General features: G+C 41.4%; 1 protein-coding gene across 3 annotated transcripts in view; it reads right to left on the bottom strand.

The window, feature by feature from the left end:
* The window catches only part of Abcc2 (ATP binding cassette subfamily C member 2), a 79,324-nt gene that overhangs the window by 41,126 nt on the left and 15,767 nt on the right, over positions 1-22,431 (bottom strand). For all 3 annotated transcript variants that reach the window (XR_013106760.1, XR_013106755.1, XM_034511876.2), the window contains 5 exons: positions 6,067-6,192; positions 4,375-4,509; positions 4,064-4,171; positions 3,541-3,596; positions 1,784-2,015 (listed from right to left, as the gene is read on the bottom strand). Coding sequence is in view for 1 of the 3 variants with exons in the window: in XM_034511876.2 (XP_034367767.1) it covers positions 1,784-2,015; positions 3,541-3,596; positions 4,064-4,171; positions 4,375-4,509; positions 6,067-6,192 (657 nt within the window). In the remaining 2 variants the exon portion in view is untranslated. The remainder of the gene's footprint in view (positions 1-1,783; positions 2,016-3,540; positions 3,597-4,063; positions 4,172-4,374; positions 4,510-6,066; positions 6,193-22,431) is intronic.

Genomic DNA, 22,431 nt, shown 5'->3' with positions numbered 1-22,431 from the left:
CTTCAATAGCAAGTCCATTCCTTCCTTGTGGACTGAACAATTACTGGATTCTTGGACCTTCCACACATAGGCAGCCATTGTTGGGCTAGCTGAACCACAGCCTGTAAATCATTCTAATAAATCCCCTTTCTATATATTTATATATACAGAGAGGTTTATTCTCTGAATTCTGTTACTCTAGGGATCCCTGACTAATACAAAGTCCAAACTCTCAGTATCTTAAGAGCGTACTCCTTTTTGGAACTTGGATCAGTGTGAGTGTAAGCCAGCTGGTCTTTAAGATAGTCTGGTCTTTAAGATCCTCTGTAGCCCAACATGACTGGTGTCCTCGGAAGAGACAGGATAGGGATGAGGTAGCTTTGTGACAACTGAGGCAGAGAATGGATTATACACCTACAAGCCAAGGGATGTCTAGGGTTTCTGGCATAGAACAGAAGCAGGAAATGCAGAAATCATTCTTTCCTCCATGTTTCAGGAGGAAATGATTCAGCTGATAACCTTGACTTCAGATTCCTAGCTTCCACACCTCTGGGATGCTACATCTCCCCTTTCCTCTTCCCGTCCCCACATGGTCCTCTTCTCCTTTCTCTGTGTTTGTGGTATGAGGAATCAAACCCAGGGTCATCAGCCTGTGAAGCAGATTCTCACCCTCCCTTCCCTCCTCTGCCCTTCCCAGCCATTTCTGTCTCCTTCTCCTGCTCTGGGTCTCACTGTGTTGCCCAGGCTGTTCTCAAACTTATGATCCTCCTGCCTGAGCTCCCCGAGGAATCACTGTTCCATGCTTGCTTTGTTTTCTCAATAGCATTTCTCACCCTCGGCACACACATTGGCTTGTTCCTTTCTTCCTAGTTCTCTGTAGATGAGCTTTCAATCAGGCTTGTGTGTTGTGCCCGTTACCCAGAGTAGACACACATCTGTGCTCAGTGACTATGTCTGAGTAAGTGAATTGATGCATTAGCCACTGATGCTAACTTCCAATACAGTGCAGTTTCTAGAAATGAGTGTGTGTGTGTGTGCCCGTGCATACGCACATGTGGGTGTGCGTGTGTGTGTGTGTGTGTGTGTGTGTGTGTGTGTGTGTGTAGAGAGAGAGAGAGAGAGACAAAGAGAGAGAGAGAAAGAGAGAGAGAGAATGTTTATGTGTAGGAGTGATGGTTACAGGTATGCTAAAGTGTGCATACAGATGTCAGGCCAACCTTCATGTGTTAGCTTTGGCCTTCTTACCTTGTCTGAGGTCTCTTCTCTGCTACATCGATCTGATCCATCTGCCTAACTGGCCTAAGAGCTTCTACATATTGTCCTGTCTGCATTTCCCATTCCCTGTAGGTGGTCTAGAATTACAGATACTTGTACCACTGTGTCTAGCTTTTATCTAAGTATTCAAACTCAGGTCATCAGACTTGTGTGGTAAGTGCTTTTACCCACTGAGTCATCTCCCTAGCCTTGGTAATGCTACTGCTAACATCATCATCATCATCATCATCATCATCATCACCATCACCATCACCATCACCACCACCACCACCATCACCACCACCACCACCACCACTACTTTACACCATGAAAAATTTTTCAAATATATTCAGTAGGAGAAACAACAGTATATCATACACACATGCATCAAACACTCAGGCATTATTAGAACTGTGTATACAGTAACGTATAGTGCAGTACAAAGCATATAGAATAGTATGAAAATGTGGGGGAGGGGGTAGTCAGAATCAACACTGCTTCTTGCCAGAGACATACAGTGCATCCACACAGACACTTGTGTTAAGGTTACCATGACGAGAACATCTTGGCTCTGACTCTGCTTCTTATTCAATCCGTGTAGTGTGGCTTCAGGTTTCTGCTGGGACTTCTTCAGCCGCCTCTGAAGAGCCTGCCTGGCTTTCTGCAGGTCCTTTGTCATGATCATCTCAAACTTGCTGGTGACTGACTTGGTTTTAAAACCTTCATCAACATCCCAGATATCTTCAAGTGTCAATGGATGCTTGTAACCTTTTAGAACAGTGCTGGAACAAGAATGGTCCACAGCCTGAGCCCCTCTATGCCATGTCAGTCTGCTTCTATCAGAGCCTATGCTCCAGATCTGAGACAGAGGGATGAAGTTTTGGACTTCTCTACTGTTCCACTATCTGTGTCTCCTGGACTTTCTATTGGACAGAAACGTGGGTAGAAAATACAGAGACGACAGAATGTGCTAGAAGACAACATGGAAAAGAGACGGGAGACGCTCCACTGAATCAAATTCAAAGGCATCACATGCTCCTGCTCCTGCTCCCTCTCTGTCAAGTACCGGCCACCCTTCTACACTGTGGCATGTCCTTGATGGAGCTCCATGATGCCCTTAGGAGATGGAGTGACCTCACCGCTGCCTGCACACTCTATCTCTAGATTGGGCCTATCCAGTTCAGGGCTGGAGACCATGAATGGAAGCCTAGCTGCGTCTTTATTTGTAACAATTCATAACTCAGATCCAGTCTTTTCCCCTAATATGAGCATAACATGATGTCTTTCTTACCAGGAGAAACCATAGATGTTTTCACGGCTAATTTTCACTAATCGCTGCTTTCAAATTATGGTCCTTACAAGACAGATATTTAAGATATTCTTGTTGCTGGGCATTGGTGGCGCACGCCCTTAATCCCAGCACTTGGGAGGCAGAGGCAGGCAGATTTCTGAATTTGAGGCCAGCCTGGTCTACAGAGTGAGTTCCAGGACAGCCAAGGCTATACAGAGAAACCCTGTCTCAAAACAAAACAAAACAAAACAAAACAAAACCCAAAACAAACAAACAAAAAAAGATAGCCTTGTCATTTGATATTTAAATTTAATGAATAGATTTTAAAGTACGTGCATTGCTATATCACACATTTGCTTTTTTAACTTTAAATTGTGTGTGTGTGTGTGTGCATGTGTATCCGTATGAGAGTATATGCACATGTGTGCAGGTCCCAGTGGAGAATGGAGACCTGAGATTCCACTGGAGCTGAAGTTACAGGAAGGAAGTGAGCCTCTTGATGTGGGTGCTGGGAACTGAATTCAGATCCTCTGAAAGAAGAGCAAGAATCCTAGCTGGTAAGCTATCTCTCTAGGCCCACAAACTTGCTTTTTAGATATTCTGACTATGTTTATAGTCTGTGTCCAATATATCTAAAATACTTAAGGGTCTCACCAGCCTGTCAGAGGGTCCATGAACTACAAAGATACCCACTGTAGACCCTCTGGTAGCCCAGGCTGCTGTGTCTCCCTTTCCCTTTTCCTGTTTCACACTCCCTGCCCTCTTTCCTGTCTTGCTGCCTTCTGTTTCTCCCATGAATCTCTCTGGCTACGCAGTTTCTCCTCCTCATTCTAATCAGTCCAACCAAGGGGCTCAACTAAACTGACCTATTATACATTTTAACACTCCCAGACTCTAATTGGAAGAGATGGAGGCCACAGGAGGCATTTTTTTTTTAATGAGCTTTTTGGTTTTTTCACTTTCAAAGAAGTGAGCATATAAGGATATAGAAAGCGCACAGTCCAGGCACTTCTTACCTGTCATACCAACTAAATGTAATGTTACTCAGAAATGAAGTTGTGGCTGATGAAGTCTGAAAATAAAATCATCAGAGAGTGAGTCAGTTGGAAATAAGAACTCTATGGGGCTCTAAAATTAGACTCTGACTTCCTAGACCTAACTTTAGAAACTAGTGATTACTCAGATGCTGGCTGGTCAGTGTACTATGTGGAAGTCAGTATTCCTACGTACTTAGCATTCTGTTTGTTTATATATAAAACATTCTATACTACAGGTGGAGTATCTCTTATCTACAATCTGGGACCAAAAATGTTTCTGGTTTGTACGTTTTTTCCAATTTGCAATATTAAAATTGTATAGTATTTTTGAAGGTTTTTAAATTTGGGGAATTTTGGATAAGAGTTTTGGGTCAATGATATTCAGTCTATACCCTATCATGGGCTCATGAGACCTCCATGAAACCCAGGCATCTCCAAGCTACTTATGCTCAGGCATCCTCCAGTTAAATAATATAAGAAACAAGTGTATACAGAATCTCACATGTGATGAGTCACTTGGTTCTGAAAAGGCTGAGAGAATTAGAATGGCAATCTGGAAACCATAGGAGACGAAGAACAGGCAGGAATAGGCCATGTTGGACTTGCTGTCCTGTGGGTGCAAGGCAAAAAACAGACACACAAACAAAATGGAGTCTTTCATCATTGTCAGGCTTATGACTAAAGGCTATCACTAAACCCTTTGGCATGACTGTATCCCTGAACTCAGACTGCTTGAGGTTGTGCTCTCTGTTGGCTACCAGAGGGTCTAGAACAAGCATTTTTGTAGGTAAGGAATCTCCCTTTCCTCCTTACCTGCAGGAGTGCTCGTATCAGAGTCTGAAATTGGAATACACCACATAATATTGAGAGAATCCAGAACATGGACAGGAACCAAGAGTTCTTCTGTATACACCACTGCCTGGTGTGCTGGATCACCAAGACCAGGAGCTGGAGGAAAATGTATAACTCTGAAGAGCAGTGTCGCCACCGAGGACAGAGGAAGATGGCTATCAAAGAACATGGGGGAGATGGGAGCGGAAGGAGGGGACTGTGGAAGCTAATTTGGCCAGGCAGAGAATACATGAATGTCAAATTTACATTTCTTTCCTGATGCTACCGAATCCTCTCTTCTGGCATTTCATCTCTACACTTGGGTGCAGAGTTAGCAAGAAAGCAGAGCACTGCTGTTGACTTAAGTGGGGTTACTCTGAGAGTTGTGAAAACCTTTTCAGGACAGAAGGAAATTAATATCAGGCAGTGGTCAGGCTGAGGAGGAAGATGCTGATGAATTGATACTGGTCAACTACATCTTAATTCTATAATATTGATCAAAGAAACTAATTTTTTAAAACCCCAAACCTTGCCTTGCATCATTTCACTCAAAGATGTTGGCTCCTATATCTAGCGCTGTGCTGGCTAACCGCTGTCTGGAGGGAGAAAAGGCACGATTTGTAGCAACTGTCATTGTCCTGGTGTAAACAATGCTGTTGTGGTAGGTTTCAGTATCCAATATAATGTCACTGAATAGAGTTGGGAAAAGGTCAGCCTAGTCGGCCCTGTGTTAGCCATCTCCAGGATACCACTGTCTGAGCAGTAACCACAGACCGAGGTTCCCGGAGCAGAGTGTCAGCTCATGATACTGAGTGAAGGCAGAGCAAGAGGAGCTCAGTCGTGTTGAACATGAAAAACATCAGAGGCTCTCATTTCTGAGAAAGTTTGTAAATCCAAACAGTTTTGTGTCAGCATCCTCATTTAATATGATAGCAACTATTCAATAGTTTTAAAAAATAATTTGTTTCTCTCCCCAAATAAAGGGTCCCTGTAGGAGAGATATAGCTTCTTCTTCTTTGTCTTTCTCCTCCTCCTCCTCCTCCTTCTTCTTTTTCTTCTTCCTCTCTGTCTTCTCCTCCTCCTTTTCTCCTTCTCTTCCTTCTCTTCCTTCTCTTCCTCCTCCTTCTTCTTCTTTGTCTTCCTCCTCTTCCTCATCCTCTTCCTCCTCCTACTCCTTTTTTTTCTGCTCCTCCTGCTTCTCCTGCTCCTCCTCCCCATCCTTCTCCTTCTCTTTTCCGTCTCTCTTTTGAGATAGGCCAGAGTAGAATGTCCCCTGCTCCCACTGGGGATTATAGGTGTGCATTGCCATATCTGATTTAGTGCTTTCTGATACCAAACTTATATACAGCTTTAGACCTAGTGATCTGATTAGCCAATCAGTAAAAATTAATATTTACATTTAAAAATTATTTTACATCATGAAACTTAGATCTCATCTGTAGTCCTTAGGTGTCAGGATATGAAGGAGCAAGATGAGAGAAGGTTCTAGAGATTAGAACTTAAAACAAGAAGATTTTGTTTCACTCCTTTAAAATCGAGTCATATTTCTCTGTAAATTCTTATAAAAAAAAAAAAAACAGGTGAAACTGGACTTAATTCAATACCCAAAGAGTACATTTCAGCTGCTTATAGATTAAGAGAATTAAATATGGTGATGGTGGTACTGGACCTTACCCATGTGCATATGTAGAGGATTGGATTCGTATATCTAACAGGAGGAACTGTGGCTTGTCCAGTATCTTCTGTGAGTGCAAGAGACAGGTCTATGGCTGCTAAAATAAGAAGACACACGACGAACACCTGAGAAGAGACAAGACCACTGTTAGGGCCATGACACCGTTTATAAGGCTCCTGGAACCTCTTGGGAGGAAGTGATGGATTTGGACGATGGTACACAGTGATTTAAACAACGCACCGAATAAGCATTCCTAATGTAAATAGCTGTATACAGTCCAAGCAAGGATAAAGTTCAACCATGATAACCATGATCCCGGCACATGGGCAACTGAGGGAGAAAGATGAGTTCAAAGCTAGACTGGGCTACAGAGTGAGAACATGTCTTAAAGTCATCCATAGTAGGCATGTTTGGTGTGATGATTTAAAAGTGTCAGTGATTTTTGTTGTTGCTGTTGTTTCTTCATGAACTTCCCAACACTAATGATAGGTGGCTCCATTGCATGTGCTGCCCTCTTCTGGCCTCTGCAGTTACCTTCAGCTTATGATGCGCACACACAGAGACACATAGTATACCCATTGAATGAATGAATGAATGAATGAATACCTTGAGGAGAAAAAAAAAGAAAGTTGTAGCAGGATATTTATTCTGCTACATTTTATTCACAGTGGAGCTTTGTGATTGGGCAGTAGAAGAGGAGGTAGAGCTGGGAGAAGAAGAGAGAAAGGAGAGGGGAGAAAAAGAGGAAGAGGAGGAGAGAGAGGAAGGGGAGGAGAAAACGGAGGCTATGGACCATGGAGGAAGATGGATGGGTTGAAAGCTGTCCTGGGTAGCAGTTTCTATCAAAAGGTTAGTTATTGGATAACAACTCTAATTGTGTGGGCATCTTGTTGATTGAGCATTTCTAAATATATAAATCCTTTAGATAATCATTAAGCTTTAAGAGTCTCATTTCTACCGGGTACTGCGAGGATGGCAGATATTGTCTGGGGTTCAGCCGAGCTTTGTGAATGCAGCGTGATGGATTGGCAGAGCCATCCCCCACACTGTTGTCTTGTGGGTGCCAGGACCTGAGCATCTAGCTAGTTGGAGTTCCGGTCAGAGCTGAGGAGCAGTGGGAACAAACATAGTGGCTGCCCAGGAACAAGCCAGACTGGGCGCCATTTTCTAAATGTCACTCCTATAGAAAGTGGCAAAAGTAATCATATATGGCTGCTGTTACAAGGTCACAGAAAGCTACACAGATGCTTCGTCTTTCTCAAGAAGCCTGCTAACCCTGTCATGAAGACATTTGGAGTGCTCTAGGGAAACGTCCACTTGGTTAGGAAATGAGACTTCTTTATAATAGCCAGTAAGAAGCTGAGGACTTCTGCTAACACTCATGCAGATGAACGTCTTGGAAGCAGATCCACCAGCCAAGAACCTCATGAGAGAGACCTTAAAGCAGAGTCTAGGCAAGCAGTTCAAAAATTCCTGGTCTGCAGAAAATATAAGGTAAATGTGTTTCTTCTTGGAGGAACCTGTTCAATAACGAATATTTTCTAATTTAAAAGTAAGAGAAAATATTTGTGTTAAAGATAAATGGAGAGGGATCTGGGGAGACAGTTCAGTCAGTAAAGTGCTTGCTACCCACTCATGTGAACTTGAGTTTGATGCTCTTTACTCATGTAAAAGAAGCTAGGCAGAGACAGTGATGGTGGTGGACATATATATGTGTTTGCTAGCACATGCTTGTAATCCCAGCTCTGGGAAGGCAGAAATAGGAGGTTCCCTGGACCTTGCCAGACAGTCAGCGTAGCCTACTCGTCAAGCCCAATGTCCCAGTGAGAGAGTCTTTCTGGGAAAAAAAAACCAAGGAGGATGACTCAAGAAATAACACTAGAGGTTGACCTCTGACCTCCACATGCACAATCATACATGTATGTGCATCCATATTAACACGAACATGTATGCACAATTGCACATACACACACTATTCATTAAGCTGCTAAATTCGGAGGCAACGTGTTGCACAGAAACAGAAAGCTATATACTAAGTTTCAAAGGATATTTGAAGCTTAAAAGGAGGCTGTAATCACAGCACTCAGAAATGGAGGAAGGATGATTGAGTCTCAGGACAGCCTGGGCTACAGAGTGAGTACCAGACCAACCAGGGCTGTATAGCAAGATCCTATTTAAAAAAAAAAAATCAATTTCAACTGTTTGACATTCCTCCCTTTCTTTGGTTATGGGCTCTTGGCTTGACATCATAGAACCTTTGAAGTTGATATTGCAAGCAATTGCAATTATTTTACCTCAGGGTGCCCTCATGCCCTGCCCTCAATTTTTGCCTATGAACCCATAAAACATTATCCACATTGTACTGAAGATCCGCCTTGCGACAACTAGGGGAGAATTATATTTTTGGGAAGTTATACTAGTATCCTTGTCTCCAAATGAGGGCCTTTTCTCCCACCATCTTCCCTTCTATCGGCCTTCCTGCCTTCCACATACATTTAAAAAGTTAATTGTGGCCTTACTTTTAATAGTGAACTGTATGTGTATATTTATACAAATACAAGTACAAACACAAATGTTTGCATGCATCCATCACTTGTAAAAGTAATTTTTATTTGCCTTTAATTGTCGTCTTAGAGGTTTACTGCCTCTGTCAGGTAAATTTGGCCTAGTCCTGGAAGCTTCTAGCCTCCATACAATCTTATCTAGGTCTAGAATGTTTTCAGCTTCTGAGACTTAATGCTTGTGATGGTTTGAATATGCTTGGGCCAGGGAGTGACACTGTTAGGAGGTATGGCCTTGTTGGAGTGGGTGTGGCCTGGTTGGAGTAGATGTGTCACTGTGTGTGTGGGCTTTAAGACCCTCACTCTAACTTCTAACTATCTGGAAGCCAGTCTTCTCCTATTTGCCCTGGGAACAAGATGTAGAACTCTCAGCTCCTCCTATGCTATGCCTGCCTGGATGCTGCCATGCTCCCACCTTGATGATAATGGACTGAAATTCTGAACCTGTAAGCCAGCCCCAATTAAATGTTGTTCTTTATAAGAGTTGTCTTGGTCATAGTGTCTCTTTACAACAATGAAACCCTAACTAAGACAGACAGATAAATAGCAGAGAAACCAAACCCCGAGTGCACCTTAAAAAGGTAGCATTGAGAGACAGCCACAGGGCCACCTGCTGCCTCATGGTACTGGTGGCTGGGTACAATCATATGAGCAAGTACATGATGGAGAGTTGGGAGAGAAAGAGAAGCAGAGGGAGCAGTTAGTGCCTCCTTGTTGTTATGCTGGTAACTCTGCCTGTCCTACAAGGGCCACCTTATGCCTAATTTCTTGAAGCCTACACTGTGATCTCATCTTACAGATGCTAAGCCCCAGATGCCTTCAGAAATACAACCACCTCAACATTTCTTGTTTTGCCTCAGTCATCCACTTCCTATTGGATCTCTGGTACAGTTGCTTGCCGAAAGCTATTCTAGTCTTGTCAACAACACTCCCTTTTTGTGAAATACACTCTACTTAGCTGAACCACATACTCTGTGGAACCAGAACTTTCTCCAACTTCACGAGGTAAATCAAAACCCGTCATGATGGTCCTGGACCTTGTGGCTGCTTTAGCTCTGTGCAATGTGCCAAAATTCTAGCCAAAAATAACTGGAGGCAGTGTTCTAGGTAGAGCTCCTGTTGCTGGGATGAAACACTATGACCAAAAGCAACTTGGAACAAAGAGTTTAGTTGGCTTACACTTCTATGTCACAGTCCATCACTGAAGAAAATCAGGATAGGAACTCAAGTAGGGCAGGAACCTGGAGTCAGGAACTGATGCAGAGGCCATGGAAGGATGCTGCCTACTTGCTTGCTCAGCCTATCTTCTTATAGAACTCAGGACCACCAGTCCAGGGATGGCAGCACCCACACTCAGTGGGCCCTCCCCGATCAATCACTAATTAAGAAAATTCCCTAAAGGCTTGCCTACAGCTGGATCTTATGGAAGGATTTTCTTAACCGTGTCTTCCAGTAACTCTAGCTGTATCAAGTTGGCATAAACCTAGTCAACACAGGTAGTTTGCTGGAGGATTCTGAGAAAGGTTTTCCTCACTGATCAAAGTGCTGTCTATAGCTATAACTCAAAGAACTCTTACAACAAAAGACCCAGCCTAATTTTTTAAAGAGTTGGACAGGCATTTCTCCAAAGGAGTTAGGCAGACAGAAGGGAGTATATGAAAAGATGTGTAGTATCATTAGTCATTAGGGAAATTCAAATGAACACTACAGAAAGAAGGAAGGCTGCTTCAGCAGGTAACCTCATGTGCCATGCAAGTGTAAGAACCTGAGTTCAAATCTGGACACATGTAAAAAGCCAAGTCTGGCACCAGTGCATTGTGGGCCTGTAAGCCCACTGCTGATGGTGGGCATGGGAGGGAGAAGCCAGAGGATTGCTGAGGGCTTCTGGCTGCCAGTCTAGCTCCTGCTACTATGAGAGATCCTTCTCTAAGGAGTGAGGTAGAGTCAAAAGAGACCCAGCAATTCTATTTCTAAGGATGCACCTAAAAATTGGAAACCTATGTCCACTAAAAATATAATGTACATGTATGTTCCTAACAGTATCATTTAATATAGACAAAAGTGAAAATAACCCAAATGTCTACTATCAACCGATGAATAGATAAAACAGAATGTGGACATATAAAAGCAATCAGAAAGAGAAAATATAAAAACAATCAGCTGATTGGCATTTCTGGACCTCTTGCTACACAGAATAATAAACTACTTAATGACTAATTCAACAGAAATGTTGTGGTGTGTTGCGGCCCGAGCTGCCCCACACTTGGGGGCCAAAAATGTTGGGGACCGCTCTGTCAATGTTGGAACCCACACTGCCAAAAGCCTTGGGGGCTAAACTGTTAGAGCCCACACTGCCTCAAGCAGCTCCGGTCCTCGGGTCGGAGTTCAGCAAGACAGAGAGTGAGGACAGATGTGAGGAATGGAGACCAGACAGAGTGTGATTCAATCCCGTTTATTCTTCAGTCTCTCTTCTTCTCTCCAAGTGCCAAGTCTTGAGTTCCTAGTCCCTAGTTCCTAGTCCCTAGTTCCTAGTCCCTAGTTCCTAGTCCCTAGTGCCTCCAAGTTCCAAGCTTCTTTCCAAGCTCCCTTCCAAGTGCCTAATACCTAATAATAATAATAATAATAATAATAATAATAATAATAATAATTCTTCCGAGTTCTCTAGTCCAAGTGTCTTCTTCCTCAATGCTTAATTCCTACTCCAAGTTGTACTCTAAGTTGTACTCTCTAACCTAATTCCTAGTTCCAAGTTGTACTCCAAGTTGTACTCTCTGAAGTGTATGATTCTCTGATCTCTCTTCTGTCTGCCTCTCGCCTTTTATATGTCTCACTTCTAAGCCATGCCTCTAATCATGCCCTTAGGTCTTTTCTCTAAATCTAATCTCTAAGTCATGCCCTTAAGTCTCGGCTCTAAATCACAGCTTTAAGTCTCACACACCCAAGGGAAGATCTTGGGTATCTAAACCAAGATGTTATCAGAGTGTGCTCAGCTATTGTAGGCTGATGTAATCAAGTCTCTTTTCAGGGTATATGGCTCAAGATGGCTGCAAGGATGATAGCTGCTTTCTGTTGGCTCCCCACAGTGGTGGAAGCCTTAACTGGTATAAATACATTCTTTGTAGTCTACTCTGATAGTACATTAGTCAGCTTTTCATCACCATGATGAAGTATCTAAGACAAGCATTGTATAAGATGAACTGTTTGTTTATCTTGGTCCATGCTTTCAGTTCATGGTCAATTTTTTGTAGCAGCAGAGACCTTTCCGTAGAAGCACCTAGTAGAACAAGTCTGTTTACATCATGTCAACCAAGAAGCAAAGAGGAAAGACAGAGTAAGGACCAACATCCCTGTATCTCTCTCAAGGGAGATGTTAGCAATTCCTCTAGGCTCGCTCAACAGCTACTTAGTAACAGCGTGTGTCTCTGCCTGCCAGGGAGCCAAGAGCCAGGCTTATAAGGACTGCTCAGCTTCTCTCTCTCTCTCTCTCTCTCTCTCTCTCTCTCTCTCTCTCTCTCCCTCCCTCACTTCCTCCCTTGCTCCCCTTCCCTTTTCCCTTCCTCCTTCCCTCCCTCCCCTTTGTTTCTCCTTCCCTCCCTCCTACTCTTCCCTCTTATGTTCCCAGCCAGCCTCTGCCTCTTCCTGTCTTCCTTCCTCTCTCCTATCTCTCTTTGTCCTTCTCTGTTCCCCTCCTTTCTCAGCCTCTACCTCTGTCCAGGTCCCTTTCCCTTCCCTCCAATAAACCTTCTTCATACTAGGTCTGTCTCATGGCTTGATTGTTCAGGGGAACACCTTGGCAGGGCCCACCAAGATGTTCCCTTCTGCTGCAACATACTGCATTTATAAAACACAAAAATAACTGGTTCAGTTATACCAGTTTGATTCTTCTTTCCACATGCCCACTCCATGACTGTAGATTCCACTAAACATATTAACTACTAATGCAAAAGAAGTGCACTCTAAAGCATGTGAATACTATCCTGTGGAGGCTTGAAGGTAGTCATAGCACTAGTGGTACCCAAAGTAAATTCATCCCAATTTCTGTGGGTAAGGTAGAGAAGTACAGTCTAAGCTGTTTCTAACCTCCCCCTACCCCCACCAGGGGAACTGGCGAGGGTACCAGACAGCTGTCCAGGACTCAGAGCTCAATGCCAGGCGTCAGGGAGAAGTCAACACAAAAAAGGGAAGAGGTCTGCTCCAGCTAGCTATGTTAATTAAGACTTTTATTCATAGATGCAAATGAATTGCTAAGAAATTGAGAAAAACAATGTAAACTAAGAAGATGGACATGATAATTAAGTAAAATGATTATGTGATCAAACACATAAAAGATAGTAAATGAAGAGAATTTGAAAATTAATATTCTAAGACAGACTTGACAAGACATTTTATCTTTTTAACAGGTGGCTTTTAAAGAAAAAAAATACATTCAGAAATTAAGAAAAATTCTTGGGGCTGGAGAGATGGCTCAGTGGTTAAGAGCACCGACTGCTCTTCCAGAGGTCCTGAGTTCAATTCCCAGCAACCACATGGTGGCTCACAACCATCTGTAATGGGATCTGATACCCTCTTCTGGTGTGTCTAAAGATAATCTTAATAATTGTATTATTAAGTAAAGATTCTTAGAACAAATGAAAGAAATCATTGAGAAAATATGCTAGCATATAGAGAAAAAGAGAAAAATATTTTAAAAGGAGAGAGAAGGGGGAAAGAATTTGGGAAGGAAAAATCCAAAGTCACTGTCTGTTTGAAAGACATTCTGGACCACTCCCCTTCTGCCTCTGGCCCGGATACCGGTGGCTCGAGCAGTCTTCCAGCTGCTGATCTTCTCCCCCCTGGAAACTGAGTCCAGAGGCACCCTAGGGAAGGCACAGACCACAGAGCTGCAGAGGCACCCAAGAGAGGTCAAGGACCCTAGAGCTGCAGGCATCCTAGAGAGGACTCGGCCCACAGAGCAGCAGAGCAGGGGACACCATATCCTGAAGCATCCTAGAGGAGCAACTACATTCAGAACAGCAAACACCTAGCTGGTCTACCACTGTGGAGACTCCATATCCTGAAATATCCTAGAGGAGCCACTGAACCCAGAGCAGCTGGCGCTCAGGATCATAGAGTCATCCGTACCCCAAGGAGTTCTGATACAACCAAGATAACTGGAAAGGCAGACTCCAGTCAGAACCAGTGAGTGCGAGTAGAACTACAGCTAACCAAATGGCGAAAGGCAAGCGCAGGAATGTAAACAACAGAAACCAAAGTTACTTGGCATCACCAGAACCCAGTTCCCCCACCATAACAAGTCCTGAACACCATATCACACCAGAAAAGCAGGACTCAGAATTAAAATCACATCTTATGATGATGTTAGAGGACTTTAAGAAGGTCATAAATAACACTCTCAAAGAATTTGAGGAGAACACAGGTAAACAGGTAGAAGCCCTTAAAGAAATGCAAGAAAACACAACCAAACAGATGAAGGAATTAAACAAAACTGTCCAGGATCTAAAAATGGAAGTAGAAGCAATAAAGAAATCTCAAAAGGAGACTACTCTGGAGATAGAAAACCTAAGAAAAAGTCCAGAGGTCATAGATGCAAGCATTACCAACAGAATGCAAGAGATAGAAGAGAGAATGTCATGTGTAGAAGATACCATGGAAAACATTGACAAAACTGTCAAAGAAAATGCAAAATGCAAAAAGCTCCTAACCCAAAACATCCAGGAAATCCAGGACACAATGAGAAGACCAAACCTAAGGATAATAGGTATAGATGAGGGCGAAGACTCCCAACTTAAAGGGCCAGTAAATATCTTCAACAAAATTATAGAGGAAAACTTCCCTAACCTAAAGAAAGAGATGTCCTTAAATATACAAGAAGCCTACAGAACCCCAAATAGACTAGACCAGAAAAGAAATACCTCTCGTCACATAATAATCAAAACATCAAATATACAAAACAAAGAAAAAAAATACTAAAAGCAGTAAGGGAAAAAGGTAAAGTAACATATAAAAGCAGACCTATAAGAATTACACCAGACTTCTCACCAGAGACTATAAAAGCCAGAAGATCCTGGACTGATATCATATAGGCCCTAAGAGAACACAAATGCCAGCCCAGAATACTATACCCAGCAAAACTCTCAATCAATATCGATGGAGAAACCAAAATATTCCGTGACAAATCCAAATTTACACAATATCTTAGCACAAATCCAGCCCTTCAAAGAATAATTGATGGAAAACTCCAACACAAGGAAGGAAACTACAACCTAGAAAAAGCAAGAAAATAATCTTCTAACAACCCTAAAAGAAGGTAGCTATACAAACATAACACCACCGCCAATAACAAAAATAACAGGAAACAACATTCATTTTTCCTTAGTATCTCTTAATATCAATGGACTCAATTCTCCAATAAAAAGACATAGACTATCAGATTGGATACATAAACAGGACCCAACATTTTGCTACATATAGGAAACGAACCTTTGTGAAAAAGACAGACACTACCTCAGAGTAAAAGGTTGGGAAACAATCTTCCAAGCAAATGGCCCCAAGAAACAAGCTGGAGTAGCAATTCTAGTATCAAATAAAATCATTTTTCAACCAAAAGTAATCAAAAAAGATAAAGAAGGACACTTCATATTCATTAAAGGAAAAATGTACCAAGAGGAACTTGCAATTCTGAACATCTATGCTCCAAATGCAAGGGCACCCACATACATAAAAGAAACTTTACTAAAGCTTAAAACATACATTGCACCTCACACAATAATAGTGGGAGATTTCAACACCCCACTCTAAGCTATGGACAGATCGTGGAAACAGAAACTAAACTGAGACACAATGAAACTAACAGAAGTTATGAACCAATTGGACTTAACTGATATCTATAGAACATTTCATCCTAAAACAAAAGAGTATACCTTTTTCTCAGCACCTCATGGTACCTTCTCCAAAATAGACCATATAATTGGTCACAAAACAGGACTCAACAGATTCAAAAAGATTGAAATAATCCCTTGTACCCTATCAGACCACCATGGACTAAGACTTGTCTTTGACTTGGACAAAAACAACGGAAAGCCCACATACACATGGAAACTGAACAATGCTCTACTCAATGATAACTTGGTCAAGGAAGAAATAAAGAAAGAAATTAAAGACTTTTTAGATTTAAATGAAAATGAGGACACATCATATCAAAATTTGTGGGACTCCATGAAAGCAGTACTAAGAGGAAAAATCATAGCTCTAAGTGCCCACAAAAAGAAAATGGAAAGAACGTACATTAATAAATTGACAGCACACCTGAAAGAGTTAGAACAAAAAGAAGCTAATATACCCAAGAGGAGTAGACGGCAGGAAATAATCAAACTTAGGGCTGAAATCAACCAAGTTAAAACAAAAAGAACTATACAAAATATCAACAAAACTAGGAGCTGGTTCTTTGAGAAAATCAACAAGATAGACAAATCCTTAGCCAGACTAACCAAAGGGCGCAGAGACAGTACTCAAATTAATAAAATCAGAACTGAAAAGAAAGACATAACAACAGAAACTGAGGAAATTAAAAAATCATCAGATCCTACTACAAAGGCCTATACTCAACAAAATTAGAAAATCTGGATGAAACGGACAATTTTCTAGATAGATACAAGGTACCAAAGTTAAACGGGGAGCAGATAAACCATCTAAACAGTCGAATAACCCCCTAAAGAAATAGAAGCAGTCATTAAAAACCTCCCCACCAAAAAAAGTCAGGGACCAGATGGTTTTAGTGCAAAATTCTATCAGACCTTCCAGGAAGATCTAATACCAATTCTCTTCAAACTATTCCACAGAATAGAAACAGAAGGAACAATACCCAATTCGTTCTATGAAGCTACAATTACGCTCATACCTAAGCCTCACAAAGACCCAACAAAGAAGGAGAACTACAGACCAATCTCTCTTATGAATATCGATGCAAAAATACTCAATAAAATTCTCGCAAACTGAATCCAACAACACATCAAAGCAATTATCCATCATGATCAAGTAGGCTTTATCCCAGGAATGCAGGGATGGTTCAATATTCGGAAATCCATCAATGTAATCCACTACATAAATAAACTCAAAGAAAAAACCCACATGATCATCTCACTAGATGCTGAGAAAGCATTTGACAAAATACAACATCCCTTCATGTTAAAAGTCTTGGAAAGATTAGGAATTCAAAGTCCATACCTAAACATAGTAAAAGCAATATACAGCAAGCCAGTAGCCAACATCAAACTAAATGGAGAGAAACTTGAAGCAATCCCACTAAGATCAGGGACTAGACAAGGCTGCCCACTCTCACACTACCTATTCAATATAGTACTGGAAGTCCTAGCTAGAGCGATTAGACAACAAAAGGAAGTCAAAGGGATACAAATAGAAAGGGAAGAAGTCAAAATCTCACTATTTGTGGATGATATGATAGTATACTTAAGTAACCCTAAAACTTCCACCAGAGAACTCCTAAACCTGATAAACAACTTCAGTAAAGTGGCTGGATATAAAATCAACTCAAACAAATCAGTAGCCTTCCTATACTCAAAATATAAATAGGCTGAAAAAGAAATTACGGAAATGACACCCTTCACAATAGTTACAAATAATATAAAATATCTTAGAGTGAATCTAACTAAGCAAGTGAAAGATCTGTATGACAAGAACTTCAAGTCTCTGAAGAAAGAAATCGGAGAAAATCTCAGAAGATGGAAAGATCTCCCATGCTCCTGGATTGGCAGGATTAATATAGTAAAAATGGCCATCTTGCCAAAAGCAATCTATAGATTCAATGCAATCCCCATCAAAATTCCAAATCAATTCTTCATAGAGATAGAAAGAGCAATTTGCAAATTTATTTGGAACAACAAAAACCCAGGATAGTGAAAACTAGTCTCAACAACAAAAGAACTTCTGGGGGAATCACCATCCCTGACCTCAACCTATACTACAGGGCAATAGTAATAAAAACTGCATGGTTTTGGTACAGAGACAGGCATGAAGATCAATGGAATAGAACTGAAGATCCAGAAATGAGCCCACATACCTATGGTCACTTGATCTTTGACAAAGCAGCTAAAACCATCCAGTGGAAAATGGACAGCATTTTCAGCAAATGGTGCTGGTTCAACTGGAGGTCAACATGTAGAAGGATGCAAATCAATCCATTCATATCTCCTTGTACAAAGCTCAAATCCAAGTGGATAAAAGACCTTAACTTAAAACCAGATACACCGAAACTAATAGAAGAGAAGGTGGTAAAGACCCTCAAATACCTAGGCACAGGTGTCCTGAACAGAACACCAATGGCTTATGCTGTAAGATCAAGAATTGACAAATGGGAACTCATAAAATTGCAAAGCTTCTGTAAGGCAAAGGACATTGTCAATAAGACAAATCGGCAACCAACAGATTGGGAAAATATCCTAACCAATCCTACATCCGATAGAGGGCTAATATCCAAGATATACAAAGAACTCAAGAAATTAGACTCTAGACAACCAAATAACCCTATTAAAAATGGGGTACAGAGCTAAACAAAGAATTCTCAACAGAGGAAACTAGAATGGCTAAGAAGCACTTTAAGAAATGCTCAACATCCTTAGTCATCAGGGAAATGCAAATCAAAACAACCCTGAGATACCACCTCACACCAATCAGAATGGCTAAGATCAAAAACTCAGGTGATAGTAGATGCTGGTGAGGATGTGGAGAAAGAGGAACACTCCTCCATTGTTGGTGGGATTGCAAGCTGGTACAACCACTCTGGAAATCAGTCTGGCGGTTCCTCAGAAAACTGGACATAGCATTACCTGAGGATCCAGCTATAGCACTCCTGGGCATATACCCAGAAGATGCTCCAACATATAATAAAGACATATGCTCCACTATGTTCATAGCAGCCTTATTTATAATAGCCAGAAGCTGGAAAGAACCAAGATGTCCCTCAACAGAGGAATGGATACAAAAAATGTGGTACATCTACACAATGGAGTATTACTCAGCTATTAAAAATAATGAATTCGAGAAATTTTTTAGGTAAATGGATGGATCTAGGAATTATCATCTTGAGTGAGTTAACCCAATCCCCAAAGAACATACAGGGTATTTACACACTGTTAAGCGGATGTTAGCCCAAAAGCTTGGATTAGCGAAGACTCAACCAGCAGACCACATGAAGCTCATGAAGAAGGAAGACCAAGAGTGAATGCCTCAGTTCTACTTAGAATGAGTAACAAAAATGCTCAAGGGAGCAAATATGGAAACAAAACATGGGACAGAAACTGAAGGAGGGGCCATCAGGAGACCATTCCACCTGGGTATTCATCCCATGTACAGCCACCTAAGCTAAACACTGTTGTGGATGGCTGGAAGTGCATAATGTGAGGAACATGATATAGCTGTCTCCTTAGAGGTCTGCCAAAGACTAACACACTCAGAGGACAATGCTCACAGTTAACCACTGATATGATCAGGGGTTTCCCAATGGAGAACTTAGAGAGAGGACTGAAGGAGCAGAAAGGGTTTGTGGCCCCAGGAGGAAAGCAACAATACCAAACAACCAGAGCCCCCCAGGGTCTAAACCACCAGCCTGGGAACACATAGGGAGGGACCCAAGACTCCAGCAGTATATGTAGGGGAGGATGGCCTTGTCGGGCATAGGTGGGAGAGGAATTTCTTGGTCCCATAAAAAAACAAACACAGAGTGGGGGGGGGGGATGTGAGGGTGGGGAGGGGATAGTGGGGGCGGGTAGGTGCAGTCACTGCTTCATAGAAGCATGAGGAGGGGGATGGGATAGGAGGTTTCTGGGTCGTGGGAGGAAGTGGGGTAAGGGGATAAAATCTGAAATGTAAATATTACAACCAATTTAAAAAGGGGGAAAAAAAAAGAAAAGTTGTTAGAACCAACATCTTTTAAAAAATGTCAGCCTCCTAGGGGGAAATTTTTTTTTTCTTGATACTAAAACTTGTTCTGAGAATTGTATATTGCAGAATACACAGCCTTGGTGTATCTACTCATCAAGCATACTGAGCAGACCTGCCCAAACCTCCGATGTCCTGGAATTCCATCTGGATTCAGTGAAGACACAGCATCAGAGGCTTATCAACTTACTCTTCCCTCCACCCCTCTTCTAATATCTCAACGCCCGTAATCAGCTTGAAGAAGTTACAGAAGAGTCAGCGCCCCTATTCCCTGGGCTTGGGGACTAATGTGGTTAATAATGGTCTGACTTTCTAGGGAAAAGTAGTGGTTTTGTTGGAACAGGGAGGATTAGTTAGGACTTACTGCATAGCCATAACCTATTGGTAGAAATCTGTATAATTATTATCAAGATGAAGTTATAATTTCTTAAATGGTACAAAATTTACTGTGATTTCAAATTTAAGGTTTTCATTGGTACGAGCTTCTTATTAATATAAAAGTGAGATGAATATTGATACTCTCGTGGGCATTGTGCCTGTATGACACATTTAGGAATACAAGGCCTAGACCCAGTCCTTCTTTAACTTTTTTAACTGATTTGGGATGGTTAACCTATGAGTTAAGGGACTATAGCAAATTCATGGCTTTGAGTTTATTGTTAGGAGGTTTCCCATATTTTATTTAGAAATAGCTAAGAGGAGTGAACAGACAACAGTCCAGATTACCTTACATGGATAGTTGGTTTTCAAAACATCAGAAGTCCATAGAATTGACACTACAAATATTTATATATTAATGTCCATTCTGATTAGAGACCTGTCTTTTCCTGACAGCTTCCTGTCGTGGATTCTAAGAAGAAATTGAGCATCCTTGGAGTTATTCCAGTTGTGCGGTGACAGCCACTAGGCAAGAATTGCCTCTTTCCATCTACAGACAAATTACTGTCCAGAAAAGGACACACATGCAGAATAGTCGACTGATTATATCTGCCTAGACAGAGTAATCAGCCCTTAATAATCCTGCAACACTAAGGTCTGTCAGATGACTCTGGGCCAGAAGGCTGAAGATTTGATGCTCCAACGTTTGGTAGTATAGGGGCTTTTCAGGTGTTCAGCAGTCTCTATAAATTGGCTAAATTTTAGAAGCTATGTTTAGTGCTTCCCATAACTTCAGTTAACTCAGTCATTCCGGATTTCTGACGGGGTTGAAGACCCATAGTCTCATAGCCAATCCTGGCTATTTACTTTGAGAGAAAAGATCTGAGTAGATCTTTTCAGCTGACATTCATTCTAAAGCAAAAAAAAAAAAAAAAAAAAAAAAAGCCAGGATCAAAAGTAAATGTTTTAGTTAGAAGAGATGACAGAGGTTCTGGTTAGTCAACAAAATGATGGACTGGGTATTAGGACTATCTTATACCTCACTGGTACAATTAGGAATAAGTATGCTCTAATTTTATTTTGAGAGAAAAGTTTTACTTTAACAGGAAGAGTGATATGTAGTAGGAACTAAGTGGGAAGGAGTACTGAGAGGAAGAGATGGAGTAAGGAGAGAAGATGAAAAGATGTTGGGTCTAACAGGAGCTAAGGGGGAAGGAGTACCAAGAGGAAGAGATGGAGTAAGGAGAGGAGAAGATGAAGGAGAGGAGAAGCTAGGTGATGAGAGAGAGAAAGAGAGAGAGAAAGAGGGGGGCATGGAGGCAGATGTTCACATGTCTCCACCAGTCAAAGATAGTTTTTATATCTAGGTTGGGTATTGGGTTACGCTTCTGATTGAGCATTACCAAACTTATAAATCCTTTGATTAACATTTAAAAATAATTGTATAAAAGTAAAAAGGAAAGGGGGAGCATGGGACAGGGGTTTTCTAGGGAGGGGAAATGGGGAAAGGGAATGGCATCTTAAATGTAAATAAAATATAAAATAAAATTAAAAAAACAAAAAATAAATAAATAAAAACAACAAAAAAAATGAAAGATACTCTGAAGACAGAACTTCAAAGTTAGAAGAAAGGAAATAAAAGAATGCCATAAAGATTTCCCACAAGAAAGCTATGAGTCTTCAGGGTGAATGACACACTGAGTGTGGTAAAGACCTGTGAAGCCAGACTCTGGGAGGATTTCAATATACAAAGAATAAAAAGCACCCTGTGAGGAGTAAGTATCACAAGAGTCTAAGTGAAAGTATAACAAAATCCTCAGAGCTTAAAAAAAGATCATTGTGGAGCCAGAATCCCATAAGCATATTAGTGTCTTCAAGATGGAAAGATTGAGGGGCTCTACAGTTACCCTCAAAGCTTCAGTTGATGGTGTTCTCCTGTAGAGGGACCTAAGAAATTTGAGAACACTAATCTTCTAAAATCCGAAAGAGCATCAGGAGGAAGAGTGTACAGTTAAGGATGAAAGTAACAAGTAGAAAAAAAATGTTTTGGAGAAAAAAAAAATCCAAAACAGAAAGACTGAAAAGACATTCAGAGCTTGAAGGCTTGACTGAGCCTTTGTGATCAGTCGCAGTGGGACAGCTCTGACTGTCACCTCCTTCTCCCCAGCTGCTGCCCCAGACCACAGCCATATTTGTGACAGAGACTCATCATTTATAACTTGACAGATGAAAAATACACATGTAAATACATCACTGGCAGACACAGATGAAACCATCAAAGTGGCCGTCACTGATGCCTCTGCAAAACAGGACTTCAGGGTAGGAAGAGGAAGAAAAAATGTTTGCTTTCATTTGTCCTTTTTTGTCTCTTAATAAGTCAATGGATGGTAAAATAAGACAGTGTTAATCTGGGATGTATCGGAGGGACATCATTATTGGTAGATTGATTTTCTTGCTCTTTTTCTGGAGCTT

The sequence above is a fragment of the Arvicanthis niloticus genome, chromosome 1 (genome assembly GCF_011762505.2).
Source record: "Arvicanthis niloticus isolate mArvNil1 chromosome 1, mArvNil1.pat.X, whole genome shotgun sequence".
Taxonomy (NCBI): Eukaryota; Metazoa; Chordata; class Mammalia; order Rodentia; family Muridae; genus Arvicanthis; species Arvicanthis niloticus.
This window is presented reverse-complemented; position numbering and strand designations above follow the sequence as displayed.